We start from the raw sequence: 24,680 nt of genomic DNA on the forward strand, positions 1-24,680 counted from the left end.
AACCATCTTTCTATCTCACTCAACACCCCAACATGTACAGAGTATACAAAAGTTTAGTTACAGAAATGTAAAAATGACTACCCACTTTTTAAATTCTTCCTTTTTAGAACCAGTTAATTCTGAGGTTATAAGTAAGATATTCGTATTAATTAATATTTCGGGAGGCATTAAATCCCTTGGACGAGTAATTTATTTAAATTAAGCCCTGTGACGGCGGTCATTGAAAACACGCCTATATTTTTGGTTAGTACAATAGACAAAAAAATGTATACATGTGCAACTGCAGTAATTGTAACGCTCCTAACAACCGATTATAAGTTATCGATTTAACAATCACAATATATGAATAGATATACTTAATTATTTTAAATAATGAAATAATATGCACGAATCAAGACACAGCCTTATAACACTTTTAAAAGATTCAAAACATACAACACGTTACTTCTGGTTAATTTATTTGAAATATTAGCAAGGTACTGTTAATTATAATCAACCCAACCAATGACGTTTTACAAAAATAAGTTAGTGTATACTTATTATTAACATATGAAATGAAACTTTTTTTTTTTTAATTTACAGTTGGAGTATAATTTGTACATCGTCTAAAAACATAGGAAGGCATTTTGTTTATAAAAATACAAAGTTAGTAAGCCGACTAGCCGCGACAGTGGTTGGAGGTTGACTAAGTGAATGTCGGGCAATAGGGGACCGGCCTATGCTTGATTTTGTACATTATTCTATATGTAATGGTTAATAATACGAAAAAGAAGCACTCCTGTGAAAACTGCATAAAATTTGGTTAAAAAATGAGCGAGCAATTCATATTTAAAATATTGTAATGTGCAGAAGTGGGCGCGATGTGGGGATATCGCTTCATCTCTTTCTTTCGCACGCGTCGTAATTCCCGATGACGTCACATGTAGGTATTTCATTTCTTTTCTGTTACTTGTAAATTACCCTTTCCTCCGAAATTCAAAGACTTATAACTTGTTGATTTTTTATCGGATTTTAATAATTCTTTCTGTGTTATAATTTATATTATGTAAATATTTGATAATAGTAAAGAACAAAAATGAGTCCGGTACCCTATTACCTTACTTTCGTCTTGCCAATATTGAGTTCAGACAACGTATCTATGTAATAAAAACATCTTAGAACCCAACCATGTGTTCAATCTATGAGAATTGTAACAATAATCGATACTCATCATTTAACATGGCCCCAACCCCAAACACAATACTTCGACAGCTGTCACAGGACTGTTCCTAAATTTTACAAAGTACTAATAAACCAGGATAGTGGTAGATATTTATTTACATTTCTAGAACAAATTTGGTAAATATTTTATCAAACACATTATCTTGTTTTCCGATAAACGTAACTAGTTCTTTGCAAGTTTGTCTGTACGTCTATATCTATATTTAAAACAAATGTCAAAAACGACATCATGCGTAAATTTCGCTATACATTTCTCCTAAATTATGTACAGTTAACAGTCGCATGACGCATTCATTGGAGACATACATACTTTTCCATACAAACACTTGTTTGTATGGCTCAAGCATTATATGCTATTAACACATTATAGAGACTATATTTCGAATTGTTAACAATCACACATTAGATTTAGACGTTATAAGATGTAGCTATATTATCTGTGGAACTGTTGTAGGCACAGGAAATGTCTATTCAGCCTTACGCTAACAACGTAAAATATTATTACATAATAAGTAGCAATTATCATGTACGTGTCAAAACCAGAAAATAATCTATATATTTCAAGCATAAGGACAGATATAAAATATATTTTAGTAATTAGCGACTTAATTGAAATAACTCAAAGAGCAAACACCATTACAAAAATGTAGTGAATACCTTATTCGCACTTAATGAAAACTTACTGTAAATAAATAAATATAGTTATATTAATACGAATTTTTGAAATTTAAATAAATCTTATAACTTCTCCAAATTATATTCAAATTACAAACTCTACTGTTAGCAGGTAGTAAGCTATTAAAATGCTACCAATTATAAAAATGACCAATTCCAAATATCTTCGGATCAATGGTAAAAATAATCCAATCAACACAAGTCATTTGTGAGCATGACTAACAAGCTTTAGTCTAATTGGTCCATTTTCACTAACAATTCTATATTTATTGAAAACTGATAATAACAAGCGACAGTTACAAATGAGTTAAGTGAAACTTGGTTTATTTGTCATAGAGTACACGAAAAGGTGTTAACAATTCAAATTAAAACATCAGCATAAAATCCTTTTTACTATTTACTATTATCGCAAAATTTACTATATCTTAAAATACAAAACGGTGCAAAAAGTATAAGTAATTCGTTATTAAAAACGCATTATTATAACATTTTTATATGTTTTTAAATATAACGAACCTGTCTTAGTTAACAAGCATTATAATCAATGTTTTATTTCTTTCACTCTAATATTCAGGCCAAGATTTATAAAACAATCTAATTGTATTTGAATCTATTTGAATTGATTTTGTATTTTACGCAAATATTTAGCTAGGTTTAGATAAGCAAGTAATCTTGTAAGTCGACTAACTTCTACAAGCAATTTCAGAGTGTAATCAGAAAATTCACTTCTGCAAATTTTAAAACGTAACGGACTTGCGGCTAGTAAATGTCATTAAATCTTTAAACAGTATGTAACATTAGTCGATGGACCTGTTTAATGAGGGGTATTCAGTGTTCGACCGCAAAGATATATAAAATACATGACCGTATTTTTTAAGGGATATTTAACACCTAGGTATTTTGCCTACCTTAGCCAGGTTTAAAATATGAAGGGTAAACGTTTCATAGATGGTCATATTGAAAGGTAATAAGCGATAAGTTAATTAACAAGCACATGGGTTAAGTCATTTTACGTTTTTTATTTTGTTTTTACTTTGTCACTTATTATTTTCCTCCTTATATTTTTATACGTTATATTCAAGGGAGAACTGCCGTGTGAATAAATAGATCCCTCGACTGAAAATACATACTGTCAGTATAGCTTTATAGATCTTAACCTTAATCTAAGAAAAACGTCGCATATCTATTAGAACAATGATTAAACATATTATATACGTGATGAGAGTAGTTCCACATATTAGAACTTAAATAATGGGGTATGCATAGGAAACTGCATTAGATAGTAAATATATATCATTACTATACTATAAATATATTTGAATTATATTTCTTTATTGCTTCGACATAGCACTTTTGGTAAGTTATATATTTAAATATTAATAAAAGGCCCCGCTTATTTAAAGTTCTTGGCGAAACCAAGGCTACAAAAATAACATCTATTTTACAGCTTACGTTGGTTTTCATAAAATAAAACAAATGCCTATTCTAATATTAAAACAATATCGGTTTTATATTTCTTAAAACTTCATATATCATTGTGCGCACACAAACGTCAAAATAAGTACAGAATTTCTTACGAGGACATTTTTATTAAAACTTTACTAACCGCCATCTTCAATAAACGAATCCAATAGCTTTTATTTCAAAAATTGACCAATCAGAACAAAGTATTTTTGACATTACAAATGAGTAATTTTGATTGGTTCTCTCGGAATCGAATAGAAGATTAAGATTGAGATCGTTTATTGAAATCGGCTGTGAGACGGTGCTGAAGATTACTATTCAATAGAAACATAAATTGCTCTTATGGCAAGGCGAGCTATGTCCATCAATGTAGCCCATTTATTTGATTTTATTGATAAATAATATTTCTATCGCAATATCTATTTCTACCCTCTAGTATGCACTATTGTGCTCCAGCGCAAAAGGCATTACAGGTTGCAATAAAAAATATCTCAGCAACACTTTGATGTAAGGCAAAAAAGTCTCATGAACACGCAACTGACAATCATGGACATCACCGAGCGAGATCAAATTAGATAAACATAATATACACTGGTTGTTGTGTTTGTCCTAACTGGAGGTGTGTTAATAAATCTTAAAACATTTTAAGTCCGTGTTAAGTGACCAGTATTATCTCTTTTGCACTTAAAGCTTTTATCGTAAAAATGACAAAGACAAAAATATTATACGTTACGAAAGAAAACAATTAATCATTTTCAAAAATTAAATATGACCGTTAATTTTAATTAAAAAAAATAGAAAGAAAAGGTTAAGAAGGATGTGTGGGATTACAAATATAAACGACGTCAAATCCACGCAGTTTCTATTTGGTAAATATACTGATTTTAGCTGCCGGAGGAAACAGATGCATAATGAAAAAATAATCATCAAGTTAGAGAAGAGACTCAATAGATTTATGAGAAATTATTCTGCAACATCATGAAAAAGTGTGACCCTAGATTGATTGGGGTGAATGCACGTAGAAGAAATAAATTGATCAACGAGGTGGATCCAAATTGGAAAATATTTGCCACAGCAAAATTTTTTACAAAGCATTTCTTATCGAAGGAATGAGAAGTCAATGTGAAAGAATAAGTTTTTGCCATGAATCTTACAAGAAATAGGAGTTAAGTTTAAAAAAATAATTTGTATATTGAAAAAGCAGCAGAGAGCATGCAAATGAATTAACTGTCATCCAGTCAAGTTCAATTGCATAAAATTTAAATTTAGTCATGGCAGAATGAGATAAATAAATATACTCAAAAATTACACTTGTCCCTCACTACCCCTTAGCCTGAGATCATATATTGCTCCACTCAAATGTACCACTTCAATAAAAAGATTCATCTGTTTTAATTGTTCTTTGGAAAAAAAACTTTTTTTTTGTGTTTTACAATATAATCTTTAAAACAATTATTGACTAATTGAAACAAATATATCTATCTTTAATCTCGTGCTTTAATTCAAATTGATTTCTATGGACTTTAGTGTGTCGCAAGTTGTGTGTATCAAGAACTTTTTATTCAACGATTATATTATGGCTAAACATTTGTTGTTTTTTAAATACGTGTATTCTTTTTAAGACGACAAAGGAATTATTAGATAGCAGGACGATTTCAGAAGCATATGCTTCATGCAGTATATTTTTAGTACCTACGGTCTTGATCTACCTAAACAAATGAGGAATTGTGGTTAGGTTGGTAATCTTTAATTTGGAAAAAAGTGGAAAAAGGGAGAAAATTATGTTGGAGTCATATTCTGCAGTATACTTTAAATGGTAAGGTCAGTTATTATTAACGATTATTATTTTAATTAACATCTCATTTCTTAAAAAAGGGAATTAAACTCTGATGTTCTGAAATGACAACACTTTTAATACATCTTTTGTTTACGTATCTACTAAAATATCGGACTAAAGTTTGTTAGTAAAATTGGTTGTCACTTCAGAGCCACTACCCCGTGGGACGGGTCGGCGCGCTAGTGGTCGGCGGCGTGTTTCTGTATGGCGCGGGGGTGGTGGTGGTGCGGGTGGTGCGGGTGGTGCGGGGGGTGCGCGGGCCGGCGCCGCTGGTGCGCGTGCAGCAGCGCGCGCGCCGCCGCCGCGCACAGCTCCGCGCCCTCGCGCGACACCGACACGCGCGCGCCGCCCGCCAGCGAGTTGCACACGTGTCTGCGCACACGCACGTCAACCACATCACATAACACTTTAATTACATCCTAACGCTCTAAGGACTCCACATACAAACACTGTTTGGCAAACAGTCCTGCTCTACATTATTTGTTGAGAAATTCACCATGACGCAAATATATCATCTTACCACCAGTTATTATTCATAAACATTTTGCGTCTCAAAAACAAAAAATATTGATCAAGTAACACAGCTCCATTGATATCTGTTTAGTACAAAACTAATACCAATGCTTGATACAAACCTGACCATGTGATAAGGCACATGTTGAGTGGAGAGCCACTCCAAGGTCCCGTTACCGTCCACCAAGTTGGCACACCCCACAAACTTGGAAGCGCTGGCCAGGGAGAAGAACACCACTACCCTAGGACATTCCTGAAAAATACGATAAAACATAAAATATTTGTTTAAAGTAATTTGCAGATGGATTAAGTGAATTACATGATGCTAAGTTATTCCTACTTACATAAACAAAATTACAAATACCATTCCTTTTTTTTTAATTTAGAGATGAAAGGGAGTAACATAACTTTAGGCTGTACCATATACACCTAAAATACTAATAGAATTATGACTGCGTTACCAGCCTTTAAATAATGAAATAAAAATGAGGAAGGAGCGGGATCGTTTCAGCCTCTGTACCGGGTATAAAAATACCACAGCAGACTATCACTTTATTCAATTCTCTGTGAGACATGCGAGCCGATCCTTACCGGTGCGACCGTGACTTCCATGTATAATTCGACATTATATTCCCAGCTGCATACTTTACCGCATCACATTTTTTTTTAAGTTTGATGGACTATCAATTTAGTTAGTTCATTTATACTGTAGGCAATAGCGTCTGTATACAATTTTATAAGCTGCCACTAAATGCTGTAAGATTAACTAAACTTAAATATGGTACCACTCACCTGTTTCATCTTCTGCAACTTCTTGGCGGTATTCTGCGCGAAAGGGAACGTGTTCGTGGTCTGCGCCAACTCCACGCTATGAGGATCGTCCACCTTCACCACTACGTACCGCACGTTCCCCTCCCCGTTGTCCGCGTACTTCTCTATGTTAGCCAGCAAAGTCTTCCCGTTAGGGGACATGGGACTCTTCGGCCCACTAAAGGATTGCGGTGAAAACCCCTGAGGCATTCCATCAGCCCTCCACCCTGGCCTGCCTTGCCCGTTAGCTCTGTAGTAATTATGATAAAAATTGTTCTGGAAGTCATTCTGGTTGTATTGCGGGTAGTATTTATCGTGCCGGTATTGCTCGTCGTTTTCCACCCTCATCCGCCAGTTAGGCGAGTCCAGGGTCAGAGGTTTGGGTCTCTGTCCAATCCCGCTCGGTTGACTGAGCCCCACGTTCTTCTCCTCCGCTCCAAGGATATGAACTACCGTGTTAAGAATTTGCTCGTCTAATGGCGTCATGGGTTTGCCCGGGTTCGACATCCGTCTGATGACTAACGCGCACAACTTCTGCCTGAGATAGTACACACTGATGGCGTCTGAAGCGTCTGCTGTGAACGCCATCCAGTCGTCCAAGGTGAGCACGGCAGTGTCAGGGGAGGAGTTGTTCTCGTCAGCCTCACTATCAGAATCACTCGACAATCCTGGAGGGTTCGCACGCTGTGTCAACGCTCCTGGTACCAACCTCAGTGGTCCTCCAAACAGTGCTACCGTTAATGGCGTTACTAAAGTATTGCAGCGTATGAAGCAGAATCTTCCCGCTCTTGAGATCTCCTCGAACACAACCCAATCTGTTGGGAGATTCTTGACGGACTTTTGTGAACCAGTCACTCCCCCACCTCTGTGAAGGGTGGAGCTGGGGTGGAAGGCGACTTTCACCTCTTTGGAAGTTCGGAGCGTCGAAGAGTCGCGATCTACTCTAGCTATGGATGGATACAATCCACTCACTAACACTGCTTTGACCACGTGCCACTTCTCCGAGTTTAGATTAACGTCTTTTATGTCTCCCGATCCTCTAGCTTTGACCAGGCATAAGGCACGTAACTGCGCCAGCAGCTGTGATCGATATCCGACGATCATCTCCATGGTGGCGCCGCATATCAGATTTTTGGCACAAAAAGCTTTTTCAGTCCCGTTGGCCCGCGCCGTCTGCCACGCCTGGAACGCGCGCAGGAGCGCCATATGGTCCGAGTAACTGTCCGCAGCAAACTCCTTCCGAGCCAAGCTTCCTTTTTTCCTATTCTCAGGGTTCATCGATATTTGGAAGGGTTCCTTATTCGCTAAGCAGCACACGATAGTCAAAATTGGGTCGAGGCACTTCATAACACACGCGTACAATAACATTTTTCCTAATTTCGGCTCAACGGTCAAATCTAAAAGATGTTGACCAATCTCGGTCAAATCTTCCATTGGCGTCAAAGCACCTATAGTCTTTAGTAGCGTCACGGCGTTTCTAACCGCTAGGAACGATGGCGGCTCCAGGGCTTTTGACAGGAAATCCGCTATGGGAGTGTTACCAGGTGCCAATAACTTCGTATGCAGGCACAACTCTTGCAGGGGAACTCTAAGTATCTCAGGAACAGAGTTCAAGGGCAATGCTTTGAACCGTCTGTTAGAGCACATGTGGAAGCAGTGCCCCGGTTTGGTCCTCCCAGCCCGACCTGCCCTCTGTTGGCAGCACGCTCGCGATGTCCACACGCATTGCAACGAACACACTCCACCATTCGATTCATAATACTTCTCCTTAACCTTACACGAATCTATTACGTAGACCACATCGTCTATGGTTATGGAAGTTTCCGCTATGTTAGTAGATATAATAATCTTTCTACCGTTCGGCAGTGGATTGAACACTTTCTTCTGGTCCAGGGTTTGCATGTTACTATGTAGAGTAAATATCTGGTATTTAATGACGTTCATCTCAGCACATGATTGGATCATGTCTCGCAGCGTGACTATATCGTCATACCCTGGCAGGAAGATCAGAATGCTTCCCTTGGGTAGGGTGACATGGATGAATTTTATTAACGCGAGTATCAAGTCATGATCTATCAACTCCTCGGAGAAGGTGTGGTGGTACACGTCAAGCAGGAAGTTGTCTGCGTCATCTCCTTCTGAATTCTCCTTCAAATCCTCCGTGTAGTTGAAGGTAGATAACAGTTTCGCGCAGTCTGTGTGCTGCTTCTCGACTGCGTAATCGTAAGCCGTTTTACCATCTTTGTCTTTCGCTGAGGGGTCTGCACCTGGATTTCATATTTGATGTATTAATAAAAGTTGGAGTTATAGAAATTATCTTAGTCATATCATGAGTTGAATGATTAAAGTTTATATAACGAAAAGCCGTATTCTAAATCAATACTATGAATGTTATGTACTCACCAACTTTAAATAATCAACACAGAAGGTTTGTGAATACGGGCTTTATAATAACTGAGCGGGAGAGTGAGTGGTGCAGTAATTAAGTAAATTAAATTTAACAAAATATTAAATCTTTTTAGTGGCAGAATGAATGGTTTAAAAGTATGAGTGCGTTGTTGTGTGAGCGCCGTGCGGAGTTACCGAGCTGCAGCAGGTGTTGCAGCATGTCGGAGAGGCCGCGCGCGGCGGCGGCCATGAGCCCGGTGCGGCGCGACTGCGACTGCGCGGCGCCCAGCGGCACGCCCTCCGACACGTACATGTACAGCAGCTGGCAGAACGAGTCCTGCACCACACAACACCCACTTAACTATCGAACTTCGTACATATTCGAGTATCAATATTTGAGTTTGATGCACTGCTCTATAACTGTATTTTATAGGTCCATATTGGTCTTAAAGCTTTATACAGGGTCATTTCGACATTGCGTTACTAAATGAAACCACAGGTTCGTGGTGACCTCTGCTAACACCGTGCAAAATATTATTCATAAGTAACGAATATTTACGTCAATAATCCCGATTTTAGATTTATGGTTTTTTGATCACGCTGTCTCTTAGCGCGCTTAACTGAAGTGAATGAACTACGTCACAGCTGATGATATTATTACCGAACCTCTATAGGTTCGGTAATAATATCATCCTGAACCCTATGGTTCAGAAGGTCAGCTCACAAATGAACTCCCAATACGTTCACTGACTTGGTTGCAGCAGTTCATTGAGTCAATAATTAATTACTACAAAAAATATTTCGTCAATTATAAACGTTATTTTCGTTAATAAAATAGTTTTCTTACCAAAAAAATTACCTACATAATTATTAAAGTTACAAGATTTAAATCTAATGGTATCGTATCTTTTGTAGATTCTACATAATATTCCGACATTTATTTAATTCCAACATTAATATTTCAGTTTGTCATAATATCTAAAAGAAGACTACGTAGACATTACCGAACGTCATATTATGCTTTCTGTACCATTTCTTTGCTAGATAGGTACACTATGGCAACGCGTCCGAGTCTTTGACCGAGTCCGAAGAGCGCGCGATTATTCAATACAATAGTCGTACTCTTTCTCGCCTAAACTCGCAGTGTTGTCAGTATAAACATTTTTACCAAAAAGCTTGCTAAAACGATACAGCATTTAAAAAATTCTATTAGATTTTTTTTTATTACATGATGTTCTAACAGATTTAACACACAATTGAATTACACAATAAAATAAGTAATGATTTATAATGAAATGATTAATGAAAAGTCTACCTAATTAAAATAATACACAGCAATATTTTAGTATTTTTGAAACATTATTTTAAGTAATAAAGTATAATAGAGATTTTGGATTCAATCATTCATTTTCAATAGGCATACAGGGTATAAAATAAACAACATATTGCACGATAAGGTAATAATAAAAAAAGGGTTTGGTAACACTGCGAGGACACGTGTTAGTTGTAAAACTCTGGCTCGTCAAATATCGTGTACCTCCAGACTAGTGTTGCCAGGGTCAATTTGTTTAAAATCAAGAAGGTAAAACAAATCGAGATTTAGTGTTGTAGATCGGGACATAAAAAAAGCAAGTATTTTTTTTTTAATTTAAGTTTTATGTATTGCGTTTTACAAAAAATATCACTGCCAAGTCATGCTAAAGTTGTGTTTTAATTTGGATGTCTGTTTTAACATCAAAGCACAGATCGCCGGGTAGTCGCATCTCTAAGCAAGAGAATAAAACAAAACTGTACCTTCAGCGCTAGTGAGATGATACGTGCTATTTTGATTGCATTGTCGCACTCAACACAGTGATGAATGCGTAGTTTATTTTTTCACTAGCTTTTGCCCGCGGCTTCGCCCGCGTTATAAAGTTTTTCGGGCTAAAGCTTTCCGTTATAAAAGTCACGCTATATATTTTCCCGGGAGCCTATGTTCTTCCCAGGGTCTCAAACTGTCTCCATACCAAATTTTATCCTAATACGTTGGGTAGTTTTTGAGTTAAACTCAACGTTCGGGCAGACCGATGCAGCGGGGGACTTTTGTTTTATGATATATTTTTGTAGAACTTTTTAAGAGGAACAATCCCGTCATACATTATTGTTGCATAACTTTAACCGTTTACGCAGCGCACGCAACAGAAGCTCTCAAAACTAATAAATTGTCCCCGTTTTTGCATCATGTTTTATTACTGCTCCGCTCCTATTGGTCATAGCGTGACGATATACAGGGTCATTTTGTCACCCTAGACTTAAATTTAACTGCGAGAAAATCATCTTGAAAGAAGCCGTTTACTATAAGTTACTCTAACCTAAGGTCAAAAACAAAAAAGTAAAATTTTCAAACAAAATAAATATTCAAATAGTCATTTTATTTTTACACACCCTTTTGTCACTACTATTATACTAGAATTCGACGGAGCGGCAACATCGCACACAGTCATTGATAATATTATGCTCACGCACACGAACAAGTGATATACACTCGGCGCGGAAGGGTAGTTCGTCGCACCGCGCGCGCGCGCCGCAACCGAACAGCTGATGTCGTCGCTTTAACTACCTAGGGTTTTGTGTCGTGCCACATCACTCAATCAACAATTAGACCAGCAGCGACGACGCTACGCCGACGTTACAAAAAGACACATACCTAAACATCATTATCATCATCAGCTACATAAAGTCCACTGTTGAACATAGGCCTCCCCTAAAGATTTCCAGGCGGACCTGTCGAGAGCTGCCTGCATCCAATATGTTCCCGTGACGTCTATCAAGTCGTCTGTCCACCTTGCAGGTGGATATCCAACGCCAACATAAACATCACGCACTAATCATCACATTTCATTAGAACAATATTTTCTATGCACAAACTATCATCATAAGTAAACGACATTAATCAAACAACCACAAATGCATAAGTTAGGTACACATAACACATTATTTCCGTAATTTTAAAGTGGTGTCATTCTTTTAAATCAAAACACACACATTCTAATGTAGGTAGTTCATCCATTTTAGTAGATAAATAGGTATAATAAATACGTTCAACGGTTAGATTTATAACACTCATAAAATATCATTCTGCAAGTCTGGCAATTCACACGAACAATTAATAACGAAGTTACAATCTTGTCTTGATAATAATTAGGTAATGTAATAATTTGAGGTAAAAATGTCGAGCGACGGGATGCGTCACGGCGCGGCGCGGCGTCTAATAGGTATCTAATCATTATTCAAAATAGTAAATGTGTTTACCAATACCTAATGATGATTTGTAGATTGCTTGTTCCTTTAAAAGTTGTTTCATACTTCAAAGTATTTTTAATACAGTTAATTGGTGACTACCTCGGTGCCGCAGTTGTATTATAGTACGGATGCTTTGCTAAGGTCTCGGGATCGAATCCCGGGTCGGACAAAATGATATTGGATTTTTTCCATTCAGTAACTATCGCAAATTCATAAATCCACATTAAAATCGTAATGACAGCCTCGGATAGAAACATAATCAATAGATTGTGATTAGTTCAGTTTCGCGTACGCGTCAATGATGCAACTTCGCGATCGTAAAATATTCAAAATGACAAAAAATATTTCTAAAAATAGACTCTATTTTATACGAGTTATGGTCGCATTTAGGGGACCACTTTAAATTTCTTTGTACCTGACCGACCAAGACGCGACACACGAGTTTAGTGAATTCCACAAAGTAGCGGCAAGGTCTGGAGTAGTGTTGCCTGATGTCCCGATTTGCGCGGGACGTCCCGATTTTCAGAGTTCTGGGACGTGACCCGTTTTGCACCAATAAATTATTAAAACCATTAAGTATTATGAAATAATAAACTACGCATTAATCACTGTGTTGAGTGCGACAATGCAACCAAAATAGCACGTATCATCTCACTAGCGCTGAAGGTACAGTTTTGTTTTATTCTCTTGCTTAGAGATGCGACTCCCCGGCGATCTGTTCTTTAATGTTAAAACAGAAATCCAAATTAAAACGCAACTTTAGCATGACTTGCAGTGATATTTTTTGTAAAACGCAATACATATAAAATAAAAAAAAAATACTTGCTTTTTTTATGTCCCGATCTACAACACTAACGCCCGAATACTGAAACGCTACTCAACCAACCAACTTGTCTGAGGCCTACTTAAATTTAACAGGCTACTTAATTTAAATGGCATTCTCAAACGTACATTAAAATATTTTACGGAAAACTCAGTTGAGGAGCAGTTAATTTGCTATAGATTATAAAAAGTATGTTTTCGTTTACATAATTTTAATAAAATGATATTTATGTGTCGTTTCACGCAGCATAATTTATGAAACATTAAAAAAAATCAAATAACGTAATACGCAGTTTAATTAAAAATGATTTTTAATTATTAAATTCTCAACATTGATGTAGTAAATACATTCCAACTTATTTATACTTGCCATTTGGCAGCATGATCACTATTGACATTAGTCACTTTAGAAAAAAAAACTTCTGCATCTGTCAAATTTTCGTCAACAATTAAATCGTAGTGATTATTTTCTCTTTGTTAACAACATAATTTTTATTTCGTGTCATATATAATTATTCTTACCACAGAAGTTTCTATTTTCTATTTATTGTATAAATATAATCAATGGAGTCTGCAAATAACAAAACCCAAAAAAGGGGTTGAAATTATACCTAAATAGAAAAACAAGAACTGCTGGATATAGTGAAAAAGTAAGTTGGATTTATTTGGAGGCCCATCGAATTAAGAAAAAAGGGCATTGCACGATGCGGGCTGCTTCCGACATTCAATCTGGAAATTTTTGCGGGAGGCCTTTGTTCAGCAATGGATATCATGTGGCTGATAATGTTTTTTTTTTGTTAAATAATTTTTAAAAATATATTTGTTTTATTGGCAGCTCTCGTGAGGAACACAAGCAGTGAGCTGTGGGCGAGTAGCCGCCTGTGAAGTGAGAGGCCGTGGGTTCTCTTGTGTGATATATGTAATCAATCAATCAATCAATAATTTATTCAAGAAATAGACTTCTGCAGGCATCTATATATATGTACTATGTGTAGCAAAATGTCTGTAATAAAATTTTATATGTCTGATATATAAGAATTACAATTAAAAAATATAATAATTACAATAAAGTTTCTTCTTGCTTCTCTAATAAATATTTCTTCATTCAGACTTTCAATAAAATTAATTTCCCTTAAAATTGTTACATACACACACAATAAAGCTAATCATCCTAGAAGGGGTAGGCAGAGGCACAACTAGTTCCATGATATGAGCGCAGGCACAACTAGTTTCATGATATGAGTACAATATGATGTACCATATTGTACTCATATCTATATATATGTACTATGTGTAGCAAAATGTCTGTAATGTAATGTTTATATCTCTGATATATAAGAATTACAATTAAAAAATATAATAATTACAATAAAGTTTCTTCTTGCTTCTCTAATAATTATTTCTTCATTCAGACATGTTGACTTTCAATAAAATTTATTTCCCTTAAAACTGTTACATACACACATAATAAAGCTAATCATCCTAGAAGGGGTAGGCAGAGGCACAACTAGTTCCATGATATAAGCACAGGCACAACTAGTGCCATGATATGAGTACACCATGATGTACCGTAGGTTCCTACACATGAGAAATATCCCAGATGACCCTTTGATAGGTGCCTGTGGTAAAGAAACGAAGGGCAATAAATATCTGGTATTTCTTTTATGACCGGCTAGGCTGGATCAATATCCAGTTTAAATCAATATGATGAATGAACATTGCTGAAATGAGAATTCCTGAATTAAAAAGCATAATTTAGGACAATTCCTGAATTAATGAACATAAATACTCTTCGAAAGTGTCTAATTTCTCCCGATTTCTTCGATTGACTTTATATTCCTCTTCAGACAGTGATGATAGTGAAGAAAAAGACATTTTATTTAATCGAAAGAGAATATAATAACAACTAACACAACAATAAATATTTTAGCGTAAAGATTTGAGAGTAGTCGCAAGCACTCTCAAATTAATCTCAATTAACAGCCATATAAGGCGGCCTTAAATAGCTGTCAAACTTTAAGCAGGGTTTGTGAATACCGTTTGAATCAATAAGCGGACCTTAAACCTTCGTCGCCTTAAATTTAAGGTTAGGAAATAAGTGACGTTTCAGTATACCAATTTCAAAGATAACGAATGCTTAAATCTGTAAGGCCATCTTAAATATTTAAGTGGCGTTTGAGTATTCGGGCGTAAATCTCGATTTGTTTTACCTTCTTGATTTTAAACAAATTGATCTTGGCAACACTAGTCTGGAGGTACACGATATTTGACGAGCCACAATTTTACAACTAACACGTGCCCTCGCAGTGTTACCAAACTTTTTATTATTACCTTATTGTGTAATATCTTGTTTATTTTATACCCTGTATGTCTATTGAAAATTAATCACTGAATCCAAAATCTCTATTATACTTTATTACTTAAAATAATGTTTCAAAAATACTAAAATATTGCTGTGTATTATTTTAATTAGGTACACTTTTCATTAATCATTTCATCATAAATCATTACTTATTTTATTTTGTAATACAATTGTGTGTTAAATCTGTTAGAACATCATGTAATAAAAAAAAAATCTAATATCAGAATTTTTGAAATGCTGTGTCGTTTTAGCAAGCTTTTTGGTAAAAAAGTTTATACTGACAACACTGCGAGTTTAGGCGAGAAAGAGTACGACTATTGTATTGAATAATCCCGCGCTCTTCGGACTCGGTCAAAGACTCGGACGCGTTGCCATAGTGTCTATCTAGCAAAGAAATGGTACAGAAAGCATAATATGACGTTCGGTAATGTGTACGTAGTCTTCTTTTAGGTATTATGACAAACCGAAATATTAATGTTGGAATTAAAATAAATGTCGGAATATCATGTAGAATCTAAAAAAAATACGATACCAATAGATTTAAATCTTGTAACTTTAGTAATTATGTAGGTAACTTTTTATTTATTTATTTATTTATTTATCACAAATTAATGTAAGTTTACAGTACTGACACCAAAACACTTACATTTTCATTAACAAAAATTTTAAACATAAAATTTAACAAATATAAACTCTATAAAACAAAGGATATCATTATTTCTTAACTAAAATTAAATTATTAAAAACTTAATACCTATACATATACTATGTGCACTTATTATAAACTATCTAGGAACAGCTTAATTACATTATATATATGGCGGGGTTTGTCATGAAAAAGGTCTAGATCTGCGTGTTGAGCGTGCATAGCGTTGAGTAGTGCGACGGCGCGGGCGGTAGGCGCCGCAGCACCGCGGTGCGTGCGCACCCCTCGTGGCGCCGCGAACATCCTTCTGCGCCGACGTGGACCATCTGCGCTCTCCGCCCCGACCAGAAATCGAGCCGGAATGCAAGCTAGACCCACTTGTTCTAACGTGGTCGGATTGTCCACCTTGTTTATAAGGAGATGGTAGTAGTGGACTAAAAGTAACAGCTTCCGCCTATACTCCAGCGTATTTAGTCCCACCATCCCCGTTATAAACAAAGATGGGTACAGATATGGATAATACCCATACATTCGCTTGTACAAGTATCGGGCGAATTTTTTTGAATTCGTTCGATTCCTAAAGTATATATACTTTGGTATGGATCCCAGACCAATGCATTATATTCGAGTCTACTGCGCACATACGCTTTGTATAGCGTTAAAGCAACTCTACAACTATCAAACGTGGAACATACCCTTATTACAAACCCGAGAATTTTACTGGCACTTTCGCAGGTAGATATTATATGCTGCCTAAAGTCCAATCTTGAGTCCAGTAACAGTCCTAAATCTTTTATTTTATCTACCCGTTCTATCCTATTATCATTGATAGTATAGTTAAACGTAAGTGGTCGGCGCACGCGTGTAAATGTAATTACTTTACATTTTGATTCATTGAAATGTAGGAGATTTGCTTCACTCCATGCGACAATAGCATTTATGTCATTTTGAATGGCTTTGCAATCATCAAGCCCACTTACAGCCGAATACAACTTTAAGTCATCCGCAAATAGTAAACAGCGAGAAGTGCTGACTGACGTCGGCAAATCGTTTATCATAATCAAAAATTGTGTCGGCCCCAGCGTACTGCCCTGGCTGACCCCTGATCTAGTATAGAAACTACCAGACTCGTACCCGCTCAACCGTACGTATTGAGTTCGATTTCGCAAATAAGATGCGAAAAATTCCAATAATTTAGGTGTAAAACCTACTGAAGCCATTTTTGAAAGGAGAATATCATTATCAACGATATCGAATGCTTTTTTAAAATCAAAATAGGCGGTGTCCACTTGTCTCCCCGCGTCCATTTGTATTGTTACATAGTCAACAAAATTAATGTGAGTAGTGGCTGTCGAGCGACATGCTCTAAAGCCATGTTGCTCGTCGGCAATGTGGGTGACGATTTGCTGCCTTATGCTGTGATCCAAAATCAACTCAAACACTTTAGCAAAAACCGAAAGCACTGCTATTGGTCTGTACATAGTAACATGTTTACTCGGACTGCCCTTAGGTACTGGTGTTACTCTAGAAGTTTTCCACCTCAACGGATACCTCGCCATATCCAAAGATAGGTTGTACAGATACAATAGCGGCTCCGCCAGTACTGAGATACAATCCTTTACCAGAAAAGGTGGGATCTCATCTGGACCAGAGGCAGAATGTGGTTTAAGGCGAGCGACTGCCCGTCGTAATTCTGCCGAGGTTATGTTGTTGATAATAACCTGAGCGGAGTTGTTAACAGTATTTCTTTGTGCTGCATTATAATCTAATTTGGGTTCATCGGGATGAAAAACTGAACTAAAATAAGTGGCAAATGCATTTGCAGCATTCTGGCCTGTTACTGACCGGCCATCATATTCATATTCAGATATTATCTGTTTGGTGCTTCGCTTATCTTTAATATACTGCCAAAATGTTTTTGGATCATTTGCTATATTTCGTTCAACTGTTCTGATATATGAGTCATAAGCAGATTTTAACAAAAACTTTACATGGGTTCTATAGAACCTAAATAATTCCCCTATTAAATTGTTTTCCTTCGGTCTTGTACTTCATGTGATGATAATATTTACGTTTGATATTATTTATAATTTCAGCAGTATACCATGATGGATATGTGAATTGACGTTTTCCTAAAGTGTGTTTTTTTTAACGGCACGAATTTATTTATATTGTAATTTAGTCTAGTGTAAAAAAATATCCAAGGCAAGATCAATGTCCGATTCATTATATAAGTCAGTCCAATCCATATCTGTTAGTGAAGCGTATAGTGTATACAAATCACCCCTGCGAAAGTTCCAATTTGGTGCAGATGCTGGATGGCGATGCGAGGTTGTTAGTAATGGCAGCGTTCTTACTGGTCCGCGCGGAAATTTTACAATAACAAACAGTGGAGGGTGATACTTGTCCGGCGGCACCAGTTCCTCGTCACTGGCATATACGCGTACATGGTCATTCCCGAGCCCACTCAACACTAGATCTAATACACCTCCATATTCGTTTAATATATTATTATACTGGTTGCAATGACAAAATTCTTTAAAATAATTGAATTGGATTTTTACATTTGTACTACATGAATTAAGGTTAAAATCGCCTAATATAATAAATTCTAGTGACGCGTACTTACAAATAACATTTTCAATACAAGTTAAAACACTTAAATATTGTTCTTCATTATATCTAGGCGGCAAGTATACTACAACAACCAAAAATTTTATATTTTTCCATGTAATTATTGCAATGAGTAACTCTTTATCATCTGTTACCTCATAGAAGTCTGTGACCATGGACACCGAGTATGAATTCTTTACCGCCAATAGAACTCCACCCCAGCCAACGTCATCAGCTCTATCTTTTCTAAGAACAGTATATCCATCGGAGAAAAGTTCCCCATCACATATAGAACTAGTTAAAAACGTTTCGGTGAGGGCTATAATGTCTGCATCAATGATAGGTATGTTCTTATTAACCAACGCAGTTTTAGATCGTAGCCCCTCACATTCTGATAATAGCATTTTATACTTTTAGTTGGATTTTTTCCCCTCTTGGCTCTTTTTCGAGCGAAAATTCTGCTTCCACAGCTTTACACATATACCTTCAGCCCAGTTTTCTGTAGACATAATATGTTGTGAGAATTTCGCAGGTACTTCCAGTTTGAATGATGCATAGTTTCCCCGGGCTTTTAACGCCTCTACAATATACGCATCACTTGGACATATACACTGTAAGTGGCTCAGCACTTCATTTTCTGAGGTACCTAATTTAACGTAATACAGATGGAGATAGATTGATCTGCTCGCTGCTTCCAAGGTGGTAGATCCAGGAACTGCCGTACCACGTAGAATGTTGGATGTTCGGTGTCGCATACGTTTATGAGTGACTTCCTTCCACTCAGCAGTTTCAGTATTGATAACATTAGACGTGGCCATATTGTTTGTGCTATCCTGTGTGTTCGTTTCTTCAATCACAGACTTGTCTGGGCAGGATATCCTTGCCGAGTTCGAATTGGTAGCAACGCAAGAAGACACGTCCAATGAGGTTCCATTTTTCTTAGGTTTAGTTATTGTTTTAACTGGTTTTGTTGCTTGTCTTTCTCTATTATGTATCACGCCTATATCACTTTCTACATTTTTATAAAGATCTTGTTTGTTTAATCTACCTTGGAGCTGTACTATAGCATTTTTTAATGAGGAAATTTCATTATCTTTTTCTTTTAGTCTAAGCATATATTCATTTAGAATCTGTTGAAGCGAATCAGACACCGAAGTTAATTTATTTTCCATATCTGAGTTTTGTTTTTTGAGACCCGTTAGTTCTGTCTTCAATTGTGTTATTTCATGGAGAAGTGATGACTCGAAACTGTTTTCTGGCTCGTAAGCAGTATATGACGATGCAGATTTCATACGGCTTCCGCGCGTTTTGTTAACATAGTCATTTGGGCTAAAATTGTCACACAATATGTTGTTATTACTTTGACTGGATGATTGGCTGCGCACGGGAGTGCTTGAATTATCCCTCTTGGGTCGAGTGCACGTACAAGCTGGACACAGCCATTTGCTCTTGAATGCCCGATCAAATTGTTTAAAGTTTGTGTCAGTTATTTTAAGACATTCTAAATCGTACAATTCGCTGCATACGGAACATTTCATGTATCTTAATGATTCAATTTTGTTACCGCATCCACTGCAATTCGTAGACATGGCTGTAAGTCAGCAACGATCGTTATTATTACTCGTAGTTAATTTATTATTACGCGTACGCTGCTGCCCGGCACCGCCAATAGCTCGTTATGCGTGTTGTCCACTAGATGTCGCTAGTAGTTTAATTGGCAATTATTTGTGTAATAAAAGTTTTTGGTTTCGGTGTTATTCCCATAAAAAAAAAACACTTAAAAATCACTTTACACTTACGGCAACAGAGTCTGTCTATAAAGTTAATACCCTATGTTACTTAGAATGTCCGGAATACACAAATAAAATTTCGTATAGAAACCGTTGAGTATTTGAAAGTCTTAGCACAAATTGTGATATTTTCTTTAAATCGGCACAGTTCGTCAATGATAACGTATGCACTATTAAATCACTTCACAAATAAAGAATTAATCCAGATATGACAGTACAAAACACTCTATTTTAATTAATATTTCAAATAACTATCAGGAACGTTAACTAAGTTGTGTTTACTCAAACAGCGCCATCTGGTAAGAAAATTTTTTGGTAAGAAAACTATTTTATTAACGAAAATAACGTTTATAATTAACGAAATATTTTTGTAGTAATTAATTATTGACTCAATGAACTGTTGCAACCAAGTCAGTGAACGTATTGGGAGTTCATTTGTGAGCTGACCTTCTGAACCCTATAGGTTCGGTAATAATATCATCAGCTGTGACGTAGTTCATTCACTTCAGTTAAGCGCGCTAAGAAACAGCGTGATCAAAAGACCATAAATCTAAAATCGGGATTATTGACGTAAATATTCGTTACTTATGAATAATCTTTTGCACGGTGTTAGCAGAGGTCACCAAGAACCTGTGGTTTCATTTAGTAACGCAATGTCGAAATGACCCTGTATAACCTATAGCACTCCAGGAACAAAGGGCTATCCAACACAAAAATATTTTTTCAGTTCGAACCGGTAGTTCCTGAGATTAGCGATTACTGCTCCGCTTCTATTGGACATAGCGTGATGATATATATAGCCTATAGCATTCCAGGAACAAAGGGCTATCCAACACAAAAATAATTATTCAGTTCAAACTCCAAGTTTCTGAGATTAACCATTACTGCTCTGCTCCTATCGGTCATAGCGTGATGATATATAGCCTATAGCACTTCACGAACAAAGGGCTATCCAATACAAAATGATTTTTTTAGTTCGAACCGGTAGTTCCTGAGATTAGCCATTACTGCTCTGCTCCTATTGGGTATAGCGTGATGATATATAGCCTATAGCACTCCACGAACAAAAGGCTATCCAACGCAAAAAGATTTTTTCAGTTTGGACCGGTAGTTCCTGAGATTAGCCATTACTGCTCCGCTCCTATTGGGTATAGCGTGATGATATATAGCCTATAGCACTCCACGAACAAAGGGCTATCCAACGCAAAAAGAATTTTTCAGTTCGGACCGGTAGTTCCTGAGATTAGGCATTACTGCTCCGCTCCTATTGAGTATAGCGTGATGATATATAGCCTATAGCAATTCACGAACAAAGGGCTATCCAACGCAAAAATAATTTTTCAGTTTGGACCGGTAGTTCCTGAGATTAGCCATTACTGCTCCGCTCCTATTGGGTATAGCGTGATGATATATAGCCTATAGCACTCCACGAACAAAGGGCTATCCAACGCAAAAATAATTTTTCAGTTCGGACCGGTAGTTCCTGAGATTAGGCATTACTGCTCCGCTCCTATTGGGTATAGCGTGATGATATATAGCCTATAGCACTCCACGAACATAGGGCTATCCAACGCAAAAAGAATTTTTCAGTTTGGACCGGTAGTTCCTGAGATTAGCGCGTTCAAACAAACAAACAAACAAACAAACAAACTCTTCAGCTTTATATAATAGTATATAGATAATACTTAATGGTTTTAATAATTTTATTGGTGCAAAACGGGTCACGTCCCCAGAATTCTGAAAATCGGGACATCCCGCGCAAATCGGGACATCAGGCAACTCCAGATCCTTGCCGCTACTTTGTGGAATTCGCTAAACTCGTGTGTCGCGTGTTGGTCGGTCAGGCACAAAGAAATTTAAAGTAGTCCCCTAAATGCGACCTTAACGTGTATAAAATAGAGTCTATTTTTAAAAATATTTTTTGTCATTTTGAATATTTTACGATCGCGAAGTTGCATCGTTGACGCGTACGCGAAACTGAACTAATCACAATCTATTGATTATGTTTCTATCGGAGCCTGTCATTACGATTTTAATGTGGATTTATGAATTTGCGATAGGTACTGAATGGAAAAATCCAATATCATTTTGTCCGACCCGGGATTCGATCCCGTGACCTTAGCAAAGCATCCGTACTATAATACAACTGCGGCACCGAGGTAGTCACAAATTAACTGTATTAAAAATACTTTGAAGTATGAAACAACTTTTAAAGGAACAAGCAATCTACTAAACATCATTAGGTATTGGTAAACGCATTTACTTTTTTGAAAACATGTTTAGATACCTATTGGGACGCCGCGCCGCGCCGTGACGTATCGCGTCGCTCGACATTTTTACCTCAAACTATCACATTACCTAATTATTATCAAGATTGTAACTTCATTATTAATTGTTCGTGTGAATTGCCAGACTTGCAGAATGATATTTTATTGTTATGAGTGTTATAAATCTAACCGTTGAACGTATTTATTATACTTATTTATCTACTAAAATGGATGAACTACCTACATTAGAATGTGTGTGTTTTGATTTAAAATAATGAAACCACTTTAAAATTACGGAAATCATGTGTTATGTGTACCTAACTTATGCAGTTGTGGTTGTTTGATTAGTGTCATTTGCTTATGATGATAGTTTGAGCATAGAAAATATGGTTCTAATGAAATGTGATGATTAGTGCGTGATGTTTATGTTGGCGTTGGATGTCCACCTGCAAGGTGGACAGACGACTTGATAAACGTCGCGGGAACACATTGGATGCAGGCAGCTTTCGACAGGTCCGTCTGGAAATCTTTAGGAGAGGCCTATGTTCAACAGTGGACTTTATGTGGCTGATGATGATAATGATGTTTAGGTATCAGTGGCGAAGGGTGAAATTTTTCAAAAGGTAACCCGGTGTAAAAAAAATTGGCTTCAGTTAAGATATCGGGGCAATTTATTGGAAAACAAAAACGAAGACAACGAATTAGTCTTGAATCTAAATCGACAAACATTGACATGCCTACTAAATTACCTATTATGCGTAAATAATTGAAACATCCATAAAATCGAACAATAAACGTAGATAATTCTCCTTCCATTAATCACAAATATAAGTACTTACCTATTAATTTATTATAACAGCAACAAAAGTAAGTATTAAAATAATAACCACACTACCTACCTAAAAGTATCTGTTTATTTTCAAAATAAAACTGTAAATGTAATAGAAATAGGGGACCGGACTAATTTTTGTACTTTATTATTATGAAATGTTTACGTTATATAAATTAGAACACAGAAAGAATTATTTAAATCCGGTAAAAAATCAACAAGTTATAAGTCTTTTAATTTCGGTAGAAGGGGTAAGTAACAAGAAACAGAAAAGAGCCGCAATACCCACGTGTGACGTCATCGGACATTAAGATGCGTGCGAAAGAAAGAGATGAAGCGATATCCCCACTTCGTGCCCACTTCGGCACATAGTAATATTTGAAATATGAATTACTGGCTCATTTTTAAGCAATTTTAATGCAGTTTTCGCGGGAGGGTTTCTTTTTCGTATTATTAACCACTACATATAGAACAATGTACAAAATCCAACAGAGGCCGGTCCCCTATTGGTATCACGATCGCCAAACAGACCAACTGTTTAAGTCTACCTACATGATAAACATATATAATTATCAATTTAAATTATAATCAAGAAAGGTTATTCGGTAACTTTTGCTTGTATCGTGGTGATATTTAAAATTCAGTAAAATATAATATTTATTTTCTTCTAACAAACATTTTGTGTCTGAAATCAAAAACTTTCAGATCTACTTCAAATATTTAACCATCTAAATACTAATATGTGAAATCACATACTAATAATATACTTACGTAAAGGTAGACATTATGTGATCACAAAGTAGTTAGTTATTTCCATTATAATACAATTTTATTTGTAGTTTCTAAATAAAGCGCTGGTAACTAAATATCACAGAACTATCAAAAATAAAATGAATATGACAATTTACAAACACCGCAACTTGGTAGCATAATAAATTATGACGTTTGAAGGACGTAAAAGCGACAACTATACAAAGTCGGTTAACGTGAAGCCGAACTAGCGCGGGTTACCTTTGCCCATATCTTCCGTGCGATTTCGACAAATACTGGCATAGAAAGTCATAGAAAGTGCTGCCATCTATGTTAAAAACATGCTACGACATTAAGCCGCTTGACAGCGGGTTACCTTGCGCCGGTGGCGTCACAATTTCACTTTGGTAA

General features: G+C 36.4%; 1 protein-coding gene across 2 annotated transcripts in view; it reads right to left on the reverse strand.

The window, feature by feature from the left end:
• Nucleotides 1–1,151: 1,151 nt before the first annotated feature.
• LOC115444777 (3'-5' RNA helicase YTHDC2) overlaps nucleotides 1,152–24,680 on the reverse strand; it is a 30,698-nt gene continuing 7,169 nt past the window's right edge. Inside the window, exons 9-12 of one of the 2 annotated variants that reach the window (XM_030170684.2) lie at nucleotides 9,104–9,245; nucleotides 6,503–8,787; nucleotides 5,833–5,963; nucleotides 1,152–5,569 (exon numbers count right to left, since the gene is read on the reverse strand). In XM_030170684.2, coding sequence (XP_030026544.2) covers nucleotides 5,377–5,569; nucleotides 5,833–5,963; nucleotides 6,503–8,787; nucleotides 9,104–9,245 — 2,751 coding nt within the window. In that variant the 3' untranslated portion in view covers nucleotides 1,152–5,376. Of the gene's footprint in view, nucleotides 5,570–5,818; nucleotides 5,964–6,502; nucleotides 8,788–9,103; nucleotides 9,246–24,680 lie in introns of both variants that reach the window. The other variant, XM_037436396.1, reaches the window with a different exon arrangement.

The sequence above is a fragment of the Manduca sexta genome, chromosome 8, assembly GCF_014839805.1.
Source record: "Manduca sexta isolate Smith_Timp_Sample1 chromosome 8, JHU_Msex_v1.0, whole genome shotgun sequence".
Taxonomy (NCBI): Eukaryota; Metazoa; Arthropoda; class Insecta; order Lepidoptera; family Sphingidae; genus Manduca; species Manduca sexta.